The sequence below is a fragment of the Synchiropus splendidus genome, chromosome 15 (assembly GCF_027744825.2).
Source record: "Synchiropus splendidus isolate RoL2022-P1 chromosome 15, RoL_Sspl_1.0, whole genome shotgun sequence".
Taxonomy (NCBI): Eukaryota; Metazoa; Chordata; class Actinopteri; order Syngnathiformes; family Callionymidae; genus Synchiropus; species Synchiropus splendidus.
The window spans coordinates 9,270,770-9,292,376 of NC_071348.1; the positions used below are offsets into that span (position 1 = coordinate 9,270,770).

At 42.5% G+C, this 21,607-nt stretch overlaps 1 protein-coding gene across 1 annotated transcript; it reads left to right on the plus strand.

The window, feature by feature from the left end:
• The first annotated feature begins 2,643 nt into the window (after positions 1–2,643).
• myb (v-myb avian myeloblastosis viral oncogene homolog) lies at positions 2,644–8,595 on the plus strand. The gene is made up of 15 exons (XM_053887906.1): positions 2,644–2,778; positions 4,161–4,278; positions 4,357–4,428; positions 4,580–4,672; positions 4,963–5,183; positions 5,364–5,583; positions 5,666–5,734; positions 5,805–5,909; positions 6,320–6,544; positions 6,622–6,740; positions 6,811–6,916; positions 6,996–7,088; positions 7,152–7,250; positions 7,322–7,408; positions 7,479–8,595. Exons 1-15 carry the CDS (start codon positions 2,756–2,758, stop codon positions 7,593–7,595), a joined length of 1,767 nt encoding a protein of 588 aa, XP_053743881.1. The 5' UTR covers positions 2,644–2,755; the 3' UTR covers positions 7,596–8,595.
• The last annotated feature ends 13,012 nt before the right edge of the window (positions 8,596–21,607 follow it).

Consider the following 21,607-nt stretch of genomic DNA (forward strand, 5'->3'; position numbering starts at 1 on the left):
CAAAAACTAAATTGTATCTTCTGACATCTCTGCTGAAAAAACATGGACATTATCATGTGACCCCTCCCAGTGTTTAGTCATCAGCATACACATTTCCAGCCAGTGTGATCACACTGAACAGTTTCTGGAAAGTCTTTTTAAAAAAAGGGGTCTCAAGCGGGAGAGAAATCAGAGTTGAGCTGATTAGATCCCAACAGATGGTCAGACAGACTGTTGGAAAAATTAAAGGATCAGCAGTTTTGTTTAAATTAGTAAACATAAAATCACACACAAAAAAAGATCAATAAAAGGGTTTATCGACGTTGGATTATTTTTCATTTGAAACCATCTTTGTCAACCACTTGGAGGAAAGACCAGCTGGTCTACCGGAAGCGATTATATCTATGAAATCAAGTGAAAGCAAACAATTGCAAATCTGCAGACTCCGGCATGTAAATCTGAAAACAGAATAATCCCGGGACAAAGCTTCTATGTGTGCATGGGTGAGGGGTGAGGCACTCATCCCTAAAGTTGGCAGAGGTAATGAGGTAATGCTTTACATAATTTGCCAATGGCAACATCCATCGCTATAGGAGCCTTGCACACAACCATTCCGGCGGGAAATGCAAAGCCAAACTCTCACAGGTGGTTCACACTTATTTTCAGAAAATATTGCATTCACAAACACATCATAACAAACAGTAATGTGCGCCAGGAGAATAACTGATGACATGCTTACCAACAAGAAAAAAGTTGAGACACAGTTGCATCACACTTCCAATAATGTGTCGTGACCACAGTTGCTCACTTGAATTCTCCATTAACAAAGTGAATCATCGCTTTCCCTCCAATAACAGGGAAAGCGTGCATCAGAGCCAAGTGACGCTCATGAATTAAACGCCTCAAATAAGTTTCAAATGATAAAGATCTGAGTGAAAAAAACAAAGAAAACATTCACCCGCACAGAGATGACATTTTGGAGTTAAACTCCCCATGTCATGTGAGGCAGATGTTTATCAGTTGGTACTAAAAAAAATACATAGCATTCATGCATCTACTTCAGATTTAAAAAACAACAACATTGGCTGAGTGTCAATGAGTCAACAACTCATATACATGCAAAAAGTGATCCCCAAAAGGTTGTGAAACCTCCAACAGAATGTAATGCGTCTAACACTCGTCATTCTAAACCCTCATAACAAAGGCTCTGAAGTGAAAATACACCATGTTTTGGTCATCTCCCACCAGGATTAGATCTCTAGTCCAGGGGCTGTCATTAAAAAAATATTCAAATGAGGCGACCTGTGCACACAATGCTTTGCAAAGGGGGCAGCCATCACAATACCTTCTCCCAACCTGTCCAATCGCGCCCATGCAAATGACCTGAGCTCGGAGTCAATGAGTCCACAGCTTCCTCTTCAACCTACAGTGGAGGGATTTGCATACCATGGCTCCAGTCCTTAAATTTGGGTTCTGATAACAAATTTATTATTCCCCTCAGGGCTGGTGGCAAACTCAGGGCCTGAGAGAAAGCAATGCAGGTCTTCACAGATCTCCAAAAAGTGCTACAAGTGTTACTAATGTTGTGTTACTAATGCTGTTTACTAATATATTGTGTTTTAATAGTGTAATTAAGTTGCGGGGGATATTTTGTTTGTAAGTGTTTTTTTTATTTATTTATTTTAATAATGACAGATACATTTGTGGAACAGTTGTTGCATATTTAATGAACATTTTTCTCTCTTTGGTTGCTCTTGTGTTTGAGGAGCATGCAGTCCATTTCCATGTGTGTGTGTGTGTGTGTGTGTGTGTGTGTGTGGCTCTGTATCAGGCGACTATTTTGATGACCGCCCTTGAACAATGGGCCCTTATGGGGTGATCATAATTACAAGTGACCAGGACAATACGGTCGCGTATGGAGGAACTAATACAATGCGAAGACACATTTATACAAATAAAGCCAGCCTCCCCCCTCACGGACATACGTGCATGCGCACTCACGGACACACGCACACACACACACACACACACACACACACAGCCCCCACCTTCTCCTCTAAGTTCCTCAAAGAACGGGAAAACAATTCTGGTGCTGGGGAGATGAGGACATCAGCAACCAAAAACATTTATCATCATAAATGGACTTTACAAATCGAGCTTAAACCTTTCGTCATATTACATAAATACAAGCAAAAAGTGAGCCAAAACACTGTGCTTTTGTCAGTTTATCTGGGCAGAGCACCTTGAGTTCTTTCCCAATTGTACTGGTTGTTTCTTTGTTCCAGGTGTTATCGCCAAGAAACATCTGTATTTTTTTAACATCCAAATGTGGGAAAAGCGGCGAACTTCACTTTTCTTGTTGTAGTTGACACCGTCTAGTTTACTTCTCCATACAAGAGGAGAAGTGCTGAGAAGGACATTGACTGAGTTAGGTCTCAAGAAATGAGTGCAGTCTGCCGGATGCTTTCAGGGTCCTAATTCTCAAAGAAGACTTGATATAGCTCTATTCTATCTAAATTACACGAGTTTTACTAAAAAATATAAGCAAAATCTCCTTGTATGATTTTTCTTTTTGGTTGAATTTACAGGAGATTAAGTTTCTTCAGTATCTTCAGGGGTCCCACTGGGCATGCGCGAACAACTAGCGGCAAATTCGCCGGGAGGGGAGGAGCCGCAAGCTTCTGCTCTTAAATGAATGTCAACCTGTCTGCTTCCAGAGAGCTAAGTAAACTCGCGGAGTGAAAGTACGGAACCAGCGAGCCCCTCAAACAGTGACATGGCTCGGCGGCCGAGAAACAGGTAACCAGCTTTTACCCTCCAATTCATGAGCTTGTTCGAGCTTCCTCAGCGCGACTACAGTGGCGGTTACTTACAGGACGAGAAGCCGCTCGTTTGTCTGGTTTTCACGCCGCTTACGACTCGCATGTTTAAGATGTATGTTATTTAGTGCGTGTTTTGCTGGCTGGATGGCCGTGTGTTGTCGCGCGCTCATGACAGGTGGCGGTCACCCGCATGCGGCCACTGACTGAGCGCTCGACTCTTGAAGCGCGCTTGACTATTGTGCATGAGTGACACCAGGCGCGTGCCGAGCGTATTCCAGACTTCTCATATTCTGCATAAAAAACAACGAATCCAAAGGGAATTTCATATGTTTAAGTCAGTTTGTGGACGCGGTTTTCTTCGCATCAGATGTAGGTGTCCGTTTGAAGTAGGCAAACTTACATTAGGCGCACAAAAATGAAGGTTATTAAAACATAGTATTAGCGATATCGACTCGGTGTTTGCAACACTATTACGATGTACATCACTTATTTATTTAGCGACACTTTAGTCGCATATGGCAGTCAAAATTCTCTGCTATGAACCTTTTTGTATACGTCTCATTTTTAATTAGTTTCCATCGTAAATGTTTTTAGTTTTTTTTTTCGGAAAAACAAAGTCTGACTTGTAATTCAATTGGTTGGCTATTATTACAGCTTGTAATACACGTTTGTTATTTTATACTTGTACTTCTTTTTTTCCCTCCAATGAAAATATATTGCCTGCATATTGTAAATCATGAGCTATTTATGTATAGATTTAATTTATAGCAAGATGCGTACATATATAATTGTAAAAAATATTTTTAAATGTTCATCTTATTTAGTAAATGCACTTGCTTCTTTGCGCTGACTTTTGGTGGGAGTGTGCTTCCTAATTTTATCTGAAAAATATATGCTTAAATATCAATATAATCTTCCTTGAATATCCTCTCTGCACCTGTGGCGCTCTTGCTCACCTGTTGCACAAGCCTCCACGCTGTCTCTACTCCCCAACCTCATTGGTTTACACTCAGTATCAGTGTGTGTCTGACTGAGTGCAACAGACATGGATGTGCTGCACTAAGCCGCTGCAAGTCTGAACTCGCCGGGACCATGAATTTATGATTGTATATGCCAATCCCAGTATCTGTGGAAACCAAAAACACTAGAACCTGTTCATCCAACCCCCCCCTTTCTGGCTCCTAGCCCTTGTGGGTGTCTTGGCCAGAGGCCTGCACCCAAACCTTCAAGAATGACTGGTTCTGTCTGTGCTGACACCTGATGAGTTAAATAATGGGCCAAGTTCTTTATGTACTTGAATGGGAGTTGTTTGGAGCGCTGTTATTTTCCATCACGTTTAACTTTCATTCTTATCCGCAGTGTTTACAGTAGTGATGACGATGAGGAGGAGAATGAGATGTACGAACACGATTATGACGGAACACTGGCGAAGACAGGGAAACGTCACCTTGGGAAAACACGCTGGACACGAGAGGAGGTATGCACGTCTTATTTAAAAAAAAAAAAAAACTCAGTTGGAGTTGAACACAGCTATAATATACTTGTATTTTTTTAGGACGAAAAGTTGAAAAAACTGGTGGAGCTTCATGGATCTGATGACTGGAAAGTCATCGCGAGCTTGCTCTCTGTAAGTGGGAGCACTCACTCACATACACACGTTTGAGTAAACACGCTCATTAAACTGGATCAACCTGAAGTCTTCATATTTAGTTGAGCTAATATTTATTCATAGCAGGATATGACATGCGATTAAACTGACTCTCTTTCTATCGGATCAGAATCGAACTGATGTGCAGTGTCAGCACAGATGGCAAAAGGTTCTGAACCCGGAACTCATCAAAGGACCCTGGACCAAAGAAGAGGATCAGAGGGTGAGAAAATGGGGAGATTTTAATTCAAGAATATTAAAATTATAATACTAATGTCAGACGCTGTTCTATTCTCTCTTAAATTGCACATTAGATTTGCTTATTAAAATGTTCTGTAGTGGGGCAGAGGAAGGTTTTTCTTACCAGATGCTACTGTAATGATTAGCAAAGAGGGTAACGTTCCCCTGGAAACTCCCTGCTGGTGTTCACTAGCAGGTGCTGACCTATAGATAAAGGAAAAGGAAGGAGTCCTTTGCTAATGTACATATCTCCTTTGTTGTCTCTGTCCTTAGGTCATTGAGCTGGTGCAGAAGTACGGGGCCAAACGCTGGTCAGTGATCGCCAAACATCTCAAAGGTCGCATCGGAAAGCAGTGTCGAGAGAGGTGGCACAACCACCTGAACCCTGAGGTCAAGAAGACATCGTGGACGGAGGAGGAGGACAGGATCATCTACCAGGCGCATGAGAAGCTGGGCAACCGCTGGGCTGAAATCGCGAAGCTGCTCCCTGGCAGGTGAGTTGAAGTGTGGAAAAGAGAAGCGAGTGAAATCAATTTCTGGTGTGATTTGTAATGCTGTGGTCGGGAGGGCGAAATAAAGGGAAGGACACCAGGGGCGTGAGCCGATGAAATGACTCGGGGTGAAACAAGGTTTTCAGTTGAGGAGAGCGGAGAGTCATTGTGTTGTTTCCCAAGGACTGACAACGCCATCAAGAACCACTGGAATTCCACCATGAGGCGCAAGGTGGAACAAGAAGGTTACCTCCAGAACACGTCGAAGAACAACCTCTCCATCAGCCATGGCTATGTCAAGAGCAGCAATCACATCATGGGCTTCCCTCACCATTCGCCCAATCACGCGCAGCTGCCTCCCTTGTCATCGCTTAACTACACATACATCTCTGACACACAAAGGGTGAGTGAAACGCAAACTGAAATCTTGCGCAGAGTTGAAATTTAAACCCTTGTTTTTGATCAATTTCCCTTCCGTCCGACAGGTCCCCTTTCCCATGGCTCTACATTTGAACATCGTGAACATTCCACAGCACGGCACCGCTGCTATCCAGGTAGGCCGATGGCGGCTGTGTTGAAGACATGACCTGTGGTGCTAACTTCCCCTTGCTGCTCTGCCTCCAGAGACACTATAGCGACGAGGACCCTGAGAAGGAGCAGAGGGTGAAAGAGATCGAGCTGCTGCTCATGTCCACAGAGAACGAGCTGAGGGGCCAGCCGTCACTACCGGTGCGTTGACAGCTAAATTTATGTAGCTCCGGCTCTTAGGACGGTGGTTGGATTTCAGTGCGAAAGGAGGTGCAGGAAACATCTGGGCCCCTGTTTCTGCAAAAGTGGCGATATAGGACTTTATCTCGACGATTTCACCTCGTGCTTGTGGGTTTTCGTGACCCTTGTGCAACCCATCGTCATCCTGCGAGCTTTGACTTGTTAGTTCCCTTTATTCTGTGTTCAAATGTTAGCCTCTTTTCTAATGGACCCTGCCCCTTACAGGAAGAGCTCTTTCTTCTTTCAGCATGAATTAAATCTACTTTTACTTCAAAATCTCATTGCAAAGACTTTTGTCAGTCCATACTTTGCTGAAGTGAAAGCTAAGCTAAAAACCTCGCTCATCGTTCCTTGTGTTTTCTCCTCTCCAGATAAACCTGTCCTATCCCAGCTGGGCCAGCCACAGCTCCGTGGCCCACAACACGGAGGGCGTGTCGATGCCGTTGCCTCACCTCCAGACGGCCGCGCCTGCTCTCGATCAGAGCTGCCTACCGGAGGAGAGCGCGTCTGCGACTCGTGCCCACTGCAACAGCATTAGCAACAGCTCGCCCTTCTCAAACTCCATTCCAGAGTTCATGGAGTCCGTCATTGACTCGGTAGGTGTCCACAGAACGTTTTCCTTTCGTTACCAGCACTTCACCGAATCGCTTTAATGAATCTGGTTTATTGACAGTTCCTGAACCAATCCATGAGTCCCGAACATTCGGACAGTGACAGCCCGACTTTAAGTTCACCAGTGGACACCAAACCGGTGGTTGACCCGACACTCCGATCTCAAAAACACAGCGAAGTGTAAGCAACTCTCCTCTATTTCCGACCCCCTAGGCTTGCTTAATATTAATACATAGTCTGCTATGCTCAGATTCCGGAGTCCAAACAGCCGTTTGGAGTCTTCTCCTCAACCCCCGGCACCTTTCGGGTCGAGCCTGGCTCTACAGGAGGCCAAGTACAGGCCCCTCAAGCTAATGGTGAGTAGAGATATATCCAAAAGATTACTTCGATATAAAGGTGGCTTGTGAGTTTAACAGGTTGTTTGTTGTGTTGCAGAATTCCCCTCTAGGTCAGATGGTTGACGCCATTAAGCAGGAGCCAATGGAGTGCGCCATTGATCAACCACCTCTGAAGAAAATAAAACAAGAGGTAAAAAGTCTCGCGGTAGAGTCAGTAGAGTCTCAGACTATAACATTTGCTTTTGCCCAACAGGTGGAGGCTCCATGTGAGCGGAGTCCGTGCATGCAGTGGGAAGGACAAGACCTCCACACGCAGCTCTTCTCCCCCAACGGTCCTGCACAGGAAGTACCAGTGAGTGTGATGCAACTGCAGCTCCTTTGCTCTCGAGTGAACTTGAAGCTAAACTAGCTCCCCTCCTGCAGGACATGCTCGCCAGCTCATTACTGAGCGAGGACGGACACAAAACCTTCCATCACCTTCCTCACAGGACCATGAGCAGCCCACTACAGGTATGTTCGCTTCTTCTATGCGGTTCTATCGCCACGTATCCGGAAGTCTAACGCATATCTGTTTTGTTAGCAGCAGCTGAGCTCCTGGGAGCAGGTGACCTGCGGGAAGACAGAGGAGCATGTTCTGGAGTCCGAGCAAAGCCACAGCTACATGAACACTTACACCACCAGGACACTGGTCATGTAGACTGAGACGCACTCAGGGACCATATCATTCTCAGCGCTGGACGCGGCGCCACCTATACAGAACGTGCAACGGTAGCGAGGCATTGTGTTTCTACACTCGCACTTGTTGAAGTTCAACCAAGCAAAGACAATCGTTACTTCACACAGTTTTTACCTATATATGAATTAATATTCAGAATTACTTGGGCTTTTTTTTTACAATACAAATGGGGATGGTTAACTATGTCATTTTCACTGGGCTATTTTTTAATTCAGAATTTTGATATTAATATAAAGAACAAGTTGATTAATTTATTTGTTATGGTTTTAATTTTATTCTCATGTTTATATTTTTAATAATTGGCGATTGCAGCAGTGTTTCTTTATAAGTATTTAAAGCCCTTTTAGCATTATTCCAAAACTGACTTTTGTTATTTAGCAGGCTTTCTTCTGAGAATTTCAAGTGTTCATATCAGCCACTAAACTGTTTTCAAGGAGCCCGACTTTGACGGTCTCTTTTTAGTATTAGCAAACCAGCTACAGAACATTGGCACCTCTGATTTCATCTAGTTTGCATTTCAATTCATGTTGGGCCTTCCACAGTGTCACCCGAGGAGAAACATCAAAAGAACAAAGGTTATTTTTACGATCAACAGATATAGTATATTTATGCATGTGGATGATGTGAGCGTCACCCAGTAAGAGTATGATCAAGTTGCACTTGAACTTCATGTCCTCCATTAAATGAGAGCGAGTACTAAACACTGATATTTTTTTTTACTACAAAGCAAAACCCAACTGAAACTTTTGTATTAATGTGATTTTCGATGCTTTTAAAAATGTTCTGTGTTGCATTTAAGACTGCAGTAGCCCTTAAAAACACTTAGCAGACAATCTTTTTATACAATGCCTTTTTATATGTAGCTTTTGTGCGCTATTGACTTTTTTTTTTCAATGGAAAAAACATTTATACTTGCTAAAATGTCTTGTTTTTATACGTTTTTATACTGCCTATTGAATAAAGTGTGATGTTTTATTACAAGTTTGACTTCAGTCTTTGCTTATTGGTGTGTCATTGAAATTTGTGGTTCTCAACTGGTGGGTCGGGACCTAAAAGTGGGTCACCAAGCCACTTTCAGTGGGCTGTTGCTGTAGTACGCAAAGTTCAAAATGCACCCACTTTCTTTCAATACTACAGGTGAATATCTCCTGCAGTACTAGTTTGCAGTACACAGCCACCAAAAATATCTGATCTGCTCGGATATATATTTACCGCTTTACATTGCCTGAAAAAATGCACCTGATTGGTTCAGATTTTTGCCACAATACACAGTAGTAAGTGAAAGTCCCACTCCTCCTCAATAAAAAAAAAAAACAGGATTAAATGGTTGAAAGCTGCCTGTCATATTGCTTGTGATAATTCATATTTTCCTGCCTCAAAATGCAGTTTTTGGTCAATGCAATATATTTCCTTCTCATCATTTTATTTTCCATAACTTTATAACAACATTCTAGTCAGAAAATGTTCTTTTTTAAGTTTCCCAATAAATAAATACACAATATCAACTTATTTTCAGAATCTCATTCTGTTCGATGAAGACTTGTATTTAATATGTGCAATTTTCCAGTCATGTCTTTATCATCTAGACTGAGTATTTTTTCTTAAGTCTATCTATTGGTGTTATTTATTGTTTAACATAAACACTGGATATTTGTTACATTTAAATTTTCACTTTTCTTTAGCAGTTCACCATAATTCCATCATGACCTCACCAAGTCTTTCTTTATTGGAATACAGGAACTTCATTTTCATTTCTATTTATTCTCACATTTCCCTTTTTAAACTTCGCAATTTAATCACAAGTTTATGTTATGTATCACATATTTTCAAGTTCCATTCAGTGTCTTATCACAATTATTTAACAACCATTCACCATACCTGTTTATTCTCCTGTTATTATGGTTATTACAAGACATTTTGTAATTATTTTTTACATTACGCTCCAATGCCCATTTTCTCTGCATGTGTCACTAGACTTCCAACAACTTCTCAAAGTTTCATCTCCAATCCCTGCATTTAAAGGTTTAATACGTACAGAATATCTTTACTGTGATATATTAATAACTGGCTCACATCCCATAGGTAGCAGGTTCAATAATCCGACATGTTATGTCATGAGACCTTGAACCTGCTTGAATTGTATTGCTATAAAATGACTTGGCTTTGATCTACCTTCCTGGTATACTGTAGTATATCCTCTATTTTATTTACTTCAGCCTTACAAATAGCTCCTCAAATACTTCCCCCATCATACTATTGTTTATTTATTATCTTTTCATTCACGCTTCTTTCATTTCGTAAGACTCAGACTCCTTGTCATGCACTCTCTGAATGAAGTGAGAAGAATTACAACACATACAAATGTAGCCCTGTGTATTCCCTATGCATCACCCCCACACCCCCACAATCTAGCCTCATACAAAGGTGCATTGTCATAAGGAAGCACTCATAAAACTCCATCTGCCAATTATAAAAGCGTGAGAGGTTTATCAGCCGCTGGGTTATGGGGAAACATCATCAACCGTTATTTTTGAGTGGTACAATGAAGGAGGAATGTCCAGGTACGCGACTACAAAGGTTTCCACTTTACTCTAGTTTGGGTTTATGGCCCATGTGCAGGGGTCAGAATCTAGTGGGTTTAAACAAACAAAACCCGCCCACATCATTTTGATGAAGTCTCACGCTTGTTTTCCAGTAAGGCAATGTGAGTCACAGGAGGACGAGCTTACCCCTCCTCCCCGCCGTATCTCAGCGGACCCTCATCTGAGGTTGTGAATTCTCAGTCAACAGGGTGATAAAGATGAGCCCTTTTAGTTTGGATTTCACGGTCAAGAGAAAGTGAGCGTGTGTTTTGTGTCTGTGGCAGGGTGAGGACGGTGGGAGGGTGGTGCGTGTCGAACAGTAGCAGACTTTCACAAATGGAATTTCTCCATCTTGTTCAGCACTCAGAAAAGCCCCAAAGCCCCAAACCCCATGAGATTCACAGACACCTGTTTCCACTGAGAGATGAGGCAGCTGTCTCTGAGTGTGTGTGTGTGTGTCACAGCAAAGGCGCTGGTTTGTTGGCAACAACAATATTCAGATGGTTATCGACAGACACAAAATGAACTGGAGTGTGTGAAAGGATGAAGTGCTTTCAATGTGTTTTCACTTTCCATTGCACGACTTGTCTCCCTAAACTAATTTCTTCAAGCGTCGCCATGTTTTTTTTTTTTTTTTTCACTCTATTACAGCCAACTTTCAAAGCACAAAGTTTAAATATTTTCGCTTCAAACAGAGACCTCTTACCTTTTAATATGTGTTTGTATTCTATATATTTTAAATACATTTCTTATACTTCATATGCATAATTATATATTTTCATTCCCGCATTCATTCATGTTTAAGCACACATCTATGACTCACTATTCCAGACAGTCAAAGCTGAGCTTTTGCGCAATCATTTTCTTCATAATTCTAGAATTTTCGTCTTCTCAATTGAGCGCTGAAAGTCTTGCCACTGCAATACAACACTCTTCAGAAGGTGGCTAAACCAGCCTGGTTACTAAAGGCAAGGTCAAGTTTAGTATATGGAGTCTTTACTTGAGGAGAGCAGGGATGTACCAAAGTACAGCACAAACAGGACCCCATAAAGGTTTTTACTGGTCTACTAAAAAAAAAAACTATTCTGTTCCGACTTCCTTTATCCTGGCAGCAAAAGTGAGGAGGGATCCAAGAGGTCTAAGTGGGTGGTTCCAGGACTGAATATTCCTCTCGCAATGTTTTGGTTCGATAAGTCTTGCTTCAACAACCAACCTTGAATGGTAATGATGGGATCTTTGATGCATTGAGAGATCAGTATTGACAAGAATGGAAACCCGAGACGTTAATTTGGTTTCTCACGTACAGGCAAGACCAAAAACATGGAAACCATTTGGTCAGGAAATGTTGCTTTTGCCAGCACATCTTTTGGAATGGATCACTCTTCATTGGCCAACGGATCAGGTGCCTACTTCTGTTTCTGCATCTGGGATATGGATCTGGTCATTTCAGAGCTCTCCACTGTTTATGTGTCAACATTTTAGACTACTTTTGGATCATTGTTGCGGTGGAAGGCGTCACTTTCTGACCAAATATGATGAGAAGATGATGGTGCCAGAGGCAGCAAAGCAACCCCAAAACAACTTTGACCCGCCGCCATGTTTGACTGAAGGAACTTTCTTCCTCTTCTCTAACTTTTCACTCCCTTCTCTCACCAACATGATTCGCCTCACCAAAAAACCCTTACATACTGGTCATCAGTATGGCAATAAATCCGTCGTCCATGTTTTCTTCTCAGCAACAGTGTCCTCTTAGGTTCTCAGACAGAGGGACAGTGTGAGCGCACATCATTGTTCCTTCTGCCTGAAGGTCACCTTGAATTTGTTCAGAGGTTGATGAAGGTTCATCGCCATCTTCCCTTGTTCAAGGAGGCTTGCAACAGCCACACACAGTGGATACACCACAATTCCGGTGCACACAACCGAGTCCTCTTATCCCATTTCTCCACGCTCAGTGAGACACACAACATAAAGGTTGGCTTCTCTCCATACTCACTAAATTCCACGTTCAAAATGCATAAAAATACAAATTGTTGGAGCACGAATTGGTAGAGATAAATTTATGTCTCATATTTCTGACCAGCAGTGTAGCTTACTATGTCCTTTTCAGCCATGACAGTGTCACAGTCACACGACGGAAGGGAATTGAAGAAGATTGCAGAAGATTGCTTCTATCAGTCTGCTTTTCAGTTGTTGTATACAACTTCTGTATTTTTGTAATCCACCCCACTTTTCATTTCAAATCAAATATCTGTCGTAAGCAGATTGGGTCATGAATACGGTTTGACATGTCACAATAGATTTACGGCCGGATGTTGCAGAGACGGCAGCCTCCAGAACATGCGCGTCAAAAATATTCATCAAACTCGCACACTTAAATACACACACACGCTTTGGCAGCCTGATTTCTTCATCGCCTGAGTTTTTTTTTTTTTTTTTTTTTTTGTGGTTGTGGCAGATATTCTGTCCTGAGCAGCCGCTCCCTGCTGGCAGCGGTCAGAGGGTTTGGCAGGGCTGGCAGTCCCTGATAACTGACCTCTCCACCATCCATGGAGCCAAAATGAGGAGGAGGAGCGAGGAGAACAGAAGTCAACAGGGAGAGGCGACATGAAACTCAAGTTGGCTCTACCTCTAAGTGTTTTTGGTAGTATTTCAGCATGGTAATTTGCCTGCTGGCATGGTAGAAAGGTTCCGTGTTCACCATATCCATGTGCTTTCTTGTACGATTTTGGTTGATGACAAAATAGGAAGAGATTCATGTCTGACACATTGCAGTCTACATTTGGACTCGCAAACTTTCCAGGTTGTCCCCAACCACTGAAAATTCCCAGAGTCGATAAGCGACAGAAACTGAATGAATGGATAAACAAGTGAGTCCACTAGTCTTGAAAGACTATGTCCAACCTCTGCAAGAAAACTTTAGTGCGGCTGGGGGGAGCAGTGAGTGGCGCCGAGGCTCTGTGGGTGAGAGGGGACAGTGGGCCTGAGGGGGATTAAACTGGGAATAATGTAGCTCAATGGCTAGTAAGCTGTGTTCGGACCAGTTATGACGTGCTCCCTTCTACAGTCAGCCATCACCCTTCGCCCCCAAGCCAGTCTTTCTTGAGCATATACTCACGGAATGGATGGTCAGTCTCAGTACCGCAGTCCTACCGACGGTAGAGGACCATGGTACCACTATTCATTGTCATAGTGAGGACAATTCTGTTGCTCCCTGATGATTATCAAAAAAGATCTTCAAGGTTGGGCTTGCTGTAACATGGGAGGACTTAAGACATAAGAGGGAAAACCACCCATTAGAGTTGGGTGCACAAGGTAAACATCATGTTTTACCTCAGGTAGGCTTGAGTGAAAGGCCTGCCTGCTTGAGAAGACAAGACCCCAAGTGGAATGTCACTTGTGAGCCCTCTTGATGTGTTGCAGGCTACATTTACAAAGTGCCTGTGAAGCGGGTGCTCACCTGAAGACCCATACAAGTACAAAGTGGTTTATTGATGTTTGTTATCGTGTCGAGTCCAGTTATCTGACAATGTATAAATAAGCCTATACCTTTCCTGTCACCTGTGACTCGACAGATTTCACCAGGCGACTTGACCCCTGATGGGAAGACGATGATCCAGATGGCTTATTACCAGCCCCCCGCCACATTGTTTGAGAGACTGGCCGATACATGTGACCATTCTCAAGAGGAACCACCTTATCTGGGCCGCTCACTTCATCTCGCCACACACTGCCGCTCCTGTAAGGCGCTGATAAATGTTTGGCACTGATAAAAGCACATATCATCAGGTCCAGGTTAGATTAAACTTTGTGTTGATGTTGACATTTTAGTGATCTTACAAGAGCGTCCTGACATGGTGACCCTGTGTAACTGAAGCACCAGTGTCCCGTCAGATTTGAATTATTCTTTCATAAGTAACTCTATTTGTTCTTTACTTTAATGGACTCACTTCACATTTCTTTGGAACCAGTCTGCTTGGCATCTTCGATCACATGACCAGTATATTCCGTGTCACATGCAGGTTTATTTGTACATCTTCTGGAGTAGTATTTATCTATTATTATTATTTATCTATCTATTTATTTATTTTTGAACATATAGTTTTGTTTAAATATACTGGACCTTGGCCTAGCAGACAGAACTCAACCATCCCCTCTAGAGAAGAATATGAAGAAGTAGAGAAGGTTTGTCTAAACACACAATATTTGGCCTTTCAGATAATGACGCATCATCTCATAACAATAAATTCAACCACTGCTGACACCTTTAAAACATTTTACACCAGTCTTTTGTGAAAATGGCAAACAGGTTTGCTACAAACCTGTTAGAAAAAAAAGACTTCATATAATCACCATCATATATTCTACATTACATTTTCTACTTGTTGGCGATGATCTCATTTGGATGGATGACCTGTGAGTGAGGCCTGTTGTTAGCAATTGTATAAAGACTGACTCAGTGAGATACTCACCTCAAAATGAAAGTAACAAAGATGTGCTATCATATCAATTATTATCAGGACTTCACGGTGTTAGTGGTTCAGGCCTGTATCATGGCACCTGTACATATGCACCCACCTATATATATATATATATATATATATATATATATATATATATATATATATATATATATATATATATATATATATATATGGGGTTTTTTTTCCTCCAGCTTCATGGTCCTTTGGTTTCTCAGTATTGTCTGTTCAAACATTTCCAGCTGCCGATATTATCATGTCATGACAAGTGTCATACAGAAGAGGCTTTAACGCTGTTGCACATCAGATCCGTCAGTTTTCAGTTGTCCGTTTCCAGATAAATATACGGGTGCAGGACAGCACCCATACTGTAAAACAATTTGCAGCCACGTGAAGTCCCCAGCACACGGACCCGGTGGCAGACTCAGCCGCACACAATCACAATGAGACAACACAGATTGAAGCAGATAACCTGCTGGCTGGACAGATAGACAGGCCCTGGTGAAAGAGAAGCACTGAGCGATGGAGACTGTTGGAGCTGCTGCTGGGGTGATTAGACTCTTTTCTAACAGTTACAAGTGTCCCAGATTTGGCTGCCATTCGTTTGGCCGTTTGTTTGTTGTTTTTCTTCACTGAAAAATGTATAGATCAACGTGCCTGATGGAGATAGCTCAACAATAACTGTAAATATTTGAAAAAAAAAGTAGGTCACAGTGGCTGAAGTATTGTAACTATGTCAGGGAGCTAAACAGACGTTTGATTATGAGAGGGGGAAAACACAAAAACAAGGGTGGGGAAGGTGTGAGATGTAGATTGTAGCTACAATCAAAGCGCTGGGAAGTGATGGGTATTGATGGTTTGTTTTCTGTTATGTAGTAAACAGGGGAGGTCATCTAACTTAAATGTTTTTTAAATGATGCTTGAGAGGTTAGAGGAGGTCAGGGCACAAAACACTTTCAGTTAAGAATGAGCACCTCAGAGTGAGCAGCAGTGTGGTTTCACCCCCAGGAAGAGCACCACAGAGGAGGGTCAGATGGAGTGGCACTGCCTATGACAGAGCTCCTAGAGAGGACATGGGTGAGGACATTGAGGCTGGGGTGAAGTGGGATCAGCTCTCTGTCCCATCCTGGTTGCTAAGGTAATGGTCTGACTGTCACATTGGGAAGTCATGTGAGTGTACAGTGAGGAGGTGAAGTTGGGGAGGTGGAGGTATGAGCTGGAGGAATCAACATTTGTAGACTCAATACAGAGAAAAAGTGAGGCGAAGAGGTGGGTGCAGGCAGGGTGAAGAGGCAGCAGGCTGAGTGCAAGGCACAGCAGTGACACCTGCCATGATGTTTGGTTTGGAAGCAGTAGCTGCGACACCAAGACAAAAAGCAGAGCTGCAGAGTTTTCTCAACTGGATGGACAAGAATAGAAAATAGTTCAAAGACAAATGTATGAGATGGAGAGTCAAAAATAAAGGAGAACAGGAGGACAACAATGATGCTGTAAATGATGACACAGGCCATTTTTTTAGATCCAAAAGTTCCGTATTACCAGTTCCTGAGTGCAGGTCTCTTGTACTGTACATACACACCTACACAACTGCCCAGATACCTACACAGGGATATAAGAACCCATAGTTTACATATGCTAGGTGTGCACCTATTAAATACACAGTGTCAAATAACACACATGCACAACAAATACATGCACCCACCCACACATGCCTCCAAAGTGACATGTTTTCCCGCTCAGGCTTGGTCCAGCTTCCCTATTCACCTGGGTAAATAGAGCAGAAGGAAGGCCCTTTCAGCAGAGCCCACACACACTCACACAAGCGCACACACACTCTCTCACACGCACACAAATGAAAACGTCTGACACACACCCGCGCACATAACAATCTGACCAACACTTCACCTGACCAACAGCATCCTACTGGCTTCTTCAAGTCAACAAATGAATCTTTCATCTTGGACTTTCTCTACTTAGGTCTTCTTCTTCCTCCTCTCTTCTTCTCCTCCTTGGCCACTTTCATCCGCTCCTCCATCCCCTCCATTGTTTTCCCTAAGTGATAGTGACACGTCGATTCACATGGCAGGATCACGCCTGACCGCTCACATGCAGGGCACTTGTCACCGGGGTCCCCCAGTCGTCAATAAATGCACCCCCTTCAGCCCCCTCCTTTCGCTGGCCTTGAACTCATTCGACGGGACGGTGCATCGGGGAGAAAGTGTTGGTGTGTGCGAGCTGGACTGGAGCGTAACTGCTCCAATCAGACAACAATATTCCAGACCTCAAGCTTGTTTGCTGTCCAAAACAAAGCTCCGCTGAAAGGACACACGCACACACAGACTTGCACACTTTCTCTTTGTCTGTGCGACACCTGTTATGAAATGAGCTCGCGAGGAGAGCGCTGACACATCGCCAGGTCCAGGCGATTTTCACTGTTTAGGAAACTGACACAACTGTTCATGTCGGACAATGAGACTAAAGCTCTGTTACGGCTGGCAGTGAACGCATCACACAATCCTGCTGTCGAAAGGACCATTATAGGAGTTGACACATTCCACTTTTCTTATGTACCCTGCGGGTCATGTTATAGAATTTTAAGCTGCCAAATATGATTAACCACTTGTGTTTGAATAAGCTGGTGTACAAACATTTAAAAAAAAACAAAAAAAAAAAAAAACACCCAAGGGTGCGTGTATAGCCGCCGCCCACTGGGATCATTTATTCAAATGAGACACAATGTCTCATCAATATTTTTAGACCTTAGATATAGAGTTATGGCTGCCATTATTTATTTTAATAATTGATTGAAAGTACAAAGTATTGTTTCAATGTAAACAAGGCAGCACAACAACAAACATAAAAATTTAAATGAGAAAATTCATATTCACACGCTGCAGTAGTTTGCATGTTTAAAAGCCGGTTTAATGTGGATTTGGAAAAACTGAGTGAATTTAATTTGTTATTATTATTATATATTTTAATTTCAGGATTCCTTTGCTTATGATTGAAGATTCATCCTCTATGAAAGATGATGACGTACCATGGCAGCTGATGGTGAAGGCAACTGCTGAAATAATCCTGAACATCTGTTTTCAAAATAAAGAACTTAATAACTGTAAAATAACAGGAATCAATGGCATCACCAGTTCAGTTGCCCTCAGGTGTTTTCCTGAAATATCAGGAGTCATGAGATCCGGGCGGAGGATCAGATCTCCGCTCTGGTCGGGAAGCATCTTCCTCAGTCTGGGCTGGATATTGTGGCCTTGGAATTGAAAGGGACTTCCTGCTGCGGTAAGATGAGACATGAGTGATCTGGAGAATATAGATATCTTGCGCACAGGTGTATCAGTCACATGATCAGTGGTGTTTACAGTGGAGTTTTTTATTAATGGTCAGTGGTTGGGCTGGATTTCTGTTCTGGTCCTGACAATCTCTGCAATTCTTATTTATTTTATGATCTTTTTGATGCCCTTAATCTATCTACTTTAATAAAAATACATAAAATAAAAATGCATTCCCTGAATGGTTTGCTCTATTGAGGTGGCTAAATATAATGTTGATGTGGATATGTTCTAGTATGAGTCTCTCCCAGATGACTCATTTCAGCCGCTTGTTCTCAAAGCTGTAGATGCAAGAAGGAACAACTGATAAATCGAGAGCTCTGCCTTTTGGCTCAGCTCTTTCTTTTGTTCTCTTTTGTTAAAAACTAACCCTAAAGTGAAATGTTTTCTGCCCTATATCTGAGGTGAGTGACAGTTTGCGGTAGTGAACTGGTCATAAACTCACCGTGATGTGACTTGGGTGACGTCACACCACAGTAATAACGCATCGCTCTATAACAGATAATAAGCAAAGAGTAATGCGACATCTCACCGCTGAGAAGTTGAAAACTGAGCTTCTATTTTACATCACCTGCTTCAGTCTCCACGATAAAAGGAAATAACAATATAATATTGCGTTAAGTTCATCGTCTCTTTCTGTTGATTTTCTTCAGAAACATGAAAGTTTTGATGAATCACTTCCTAAATTTTGTCTTTCTGGAATGGTCACGCGCATTTGTTTTTAGCATATCCTTCCATGGAAGCAGAGGGGCAGAACAGCAACTGCTGACAAAGGAAATCATAAAAAATGAATGTGTTAACAGCGCTCTCCTTCAACCCTTTGTGTTAGCCACTACATAAAAAAGGGCCTGTGGGCTCAACAGTCACTGTCAAAAGAGGCACCAATGCAAATAGAAGAAGAAAGCGAGGGAAACTTTCAGACATGCTGGAGGAGAACTTGATTCCTCAGATCAAAACGCCGCTTTGTTTCATATTAAAATATTAGTTTATGCGCCAAGGAGGCTGCTAAGAAATGATTGTATCATTGGCGGTGAGCAAACACGCACTGTGTGTGAATGTGTGTGGGGGTGTGTGTGTGATAAACCGAGACACCTGTCCCCCTCGAAGATAAGAAGAGCAGATACAACTAAGGCAATAAGGTGTGTTTTACCGCTCTTATCTCAGATTAAGTAACTTTAATGTTGGCCGTCTTGGCGACATTTGCTCTCAGACACATAGGTGTTTGCACATTCGCCCCCCCACATACACACACATACACTGCCATTACGCAATTGGTAGAGAAACATATACTTGAGTCCGTATGCTGCTCGATGTTCTTGAGCATGTTCTCATGCTTGAGAACATGTTCTCATTTTTGTTTTCTTTTTTTATGGCCCTACAGTGTGTTGAATGAAATGACAGCGAGAGGCTGTAAACTTTCCCTCACTTGTCACATAAAATAAATCCTCCTGTCCTGCCAAGAACTCTTCAGCAGAGCAACCTCTTTTACTTGTTTCTAGTCTGAAGCTTCATATGGTGAGTTCAGGGACAGTTTTGTTCATAGCCACTTGGTTCCATGTGGGATCATGCAAGTGGCTGCAATTGGTCAGTCAGTTGATTTCGTGGCCCCCCTGCTAAACCAGGGCGCACTTGTCACTATCTTAAAATTTTAATCTCGATTAATCGCACGAGAGGTGAGTTAACTCGCGATTAAAAACAAATTACCCACACATCTGTTCGCTACGAAACTTAAAGGAAGATTTAACCAACACAAGAGTGGCCTTTAATGCTTACAATTTCCCGCTTTTAGCATGTTTTTTAATCTTTTAAGTGTCTCTGAGGTTATTAAAAAAATGTTCTTGACTTGTCTGTTATGTCGGGATGTTGTAGCAAACTAATATTTGCCTGTAGAATGCATTAATGGTCCGTCTCATGTTGATAAAATCTTCATTTATAAATTCCATTTAGAACAGATACAAGACGGGTCAGTAATTTGGCATTAATCGCGAGTTAACTCAGAACGATTAATTGAGATTAAATTCTTAATCTAGTGACCGCCGGACTCAAAGAAGAAGAAGAAATGGTGCAGCACATTGGTAGTTTCTCCTTGGATCAGTGATGCAACCTTTTATTGCAACATTAGTGGCATATCTTGCTGCTGTAGTCCTATGAATTTGTTCAATTGTTGTGCTTTGTAAAGTCATTTTTTTCCCTGTTTTGGCTGTTTTTTACTGAAGATCCCTATTAATCCAAAGAAAGCCAGAGAACTCCTCCAAAATCAAACCAAATTTTGATCCATTTCCGACCAGTTCTAAAGGTTTTATTGAAAAAACAATAGGACCAAGCAGTTGACACAAATGCAGCAAAACAAGGAAACACGAAAACAACACAGAGCTTCATTGGAGATCGTTTTATTAGGGATTAGACAAAGTTTCACAAGGGAAATATTACACACACCTTGTGTATTGTTTCAAATGCACACACACACACCAAACCACAGGTTTCACACTGAAGTTATCTGAATATAACATTTGTGTAATGTGAACAAGGAAAGGGGGGGTGAGTGTGTGGATGCGGAGTGCGTTCTGGGGAGCACAGGCGCGCAGAGAGATAAGAAGCTGTGGGATAGTTGTGTCGGAGAGAGAGAAAAAAAAAGAGCACAGATGGATGGAGCGTGTGGGTGTTTGTTGACTGCCATTCACATAAAGATTACACACTGTTTTCATTCAACTGAAGTGCGTTGTTGGCTATCAATACCGAAGTCTTGTGTTGCGTAAACATGAGTTTTAAAAACAAAACTCTATCCATCTTTCACTCACAGAATTTGTCATTTCACTTGCTGCTTTTATGTCTGCTTGGTTAGTCAAGTGCATCTGCTGTTATCCACTCACCAGGTACCATCTGCTGGGTGCAGCTCCGCACTTGAAAATCTGAAAGACGTTAGCTGGGGATTCCCGACCGTCTTTTTCCTGTGTCCAGCGCCTTTAAAGCCCAGTGTGCCGCTGAGAGTGGCGATGGTATCCAAATATGTGGGGAGTCTGGATTAGCATTGGCTACGTCGGCGTGGTCAGACCAGAAATACATGGACACACACTGATACAAGGTGAAGAAATGTCTTTTTTTAAATCAAAAAGTAGCAGTGTCAGAGGCTTTCAACAAAACGACACAATCGCTTCATGGTAAAATTACCTTTCCTCCGTCACCTACCTCGCTTCAGATCCTCGAAGGCAGCGGGTCAAGCGAGCGACGGCGGACATTTGAGCAGACGACTCAAGGGAAGCGAGATGCGAGTGTGTGATGAAAAGAGAAGCAGGGCTTATGCAAAAACAACCACGTGACTCAGATTGGTGTGGCTGAACGACAGAAGAGAAAACCAGGAGACGGTGGCTCGTCGTGGCTGCCGTGATTTTCGTACGTTACAACCGACGCGCATTCCCATGAAGATAGATGAGAAGAAAAGTCCAGCATGAGGAAGTGTCAAAGGTGGAAAGTACCTTCAGGATAACGCGGCTCGACTGACATCTGCTCTGACAGAGATATGAAGCATCGCCTTGAAACAACACAAGTCTCCAAAAGACCTGCAACCCAACCAC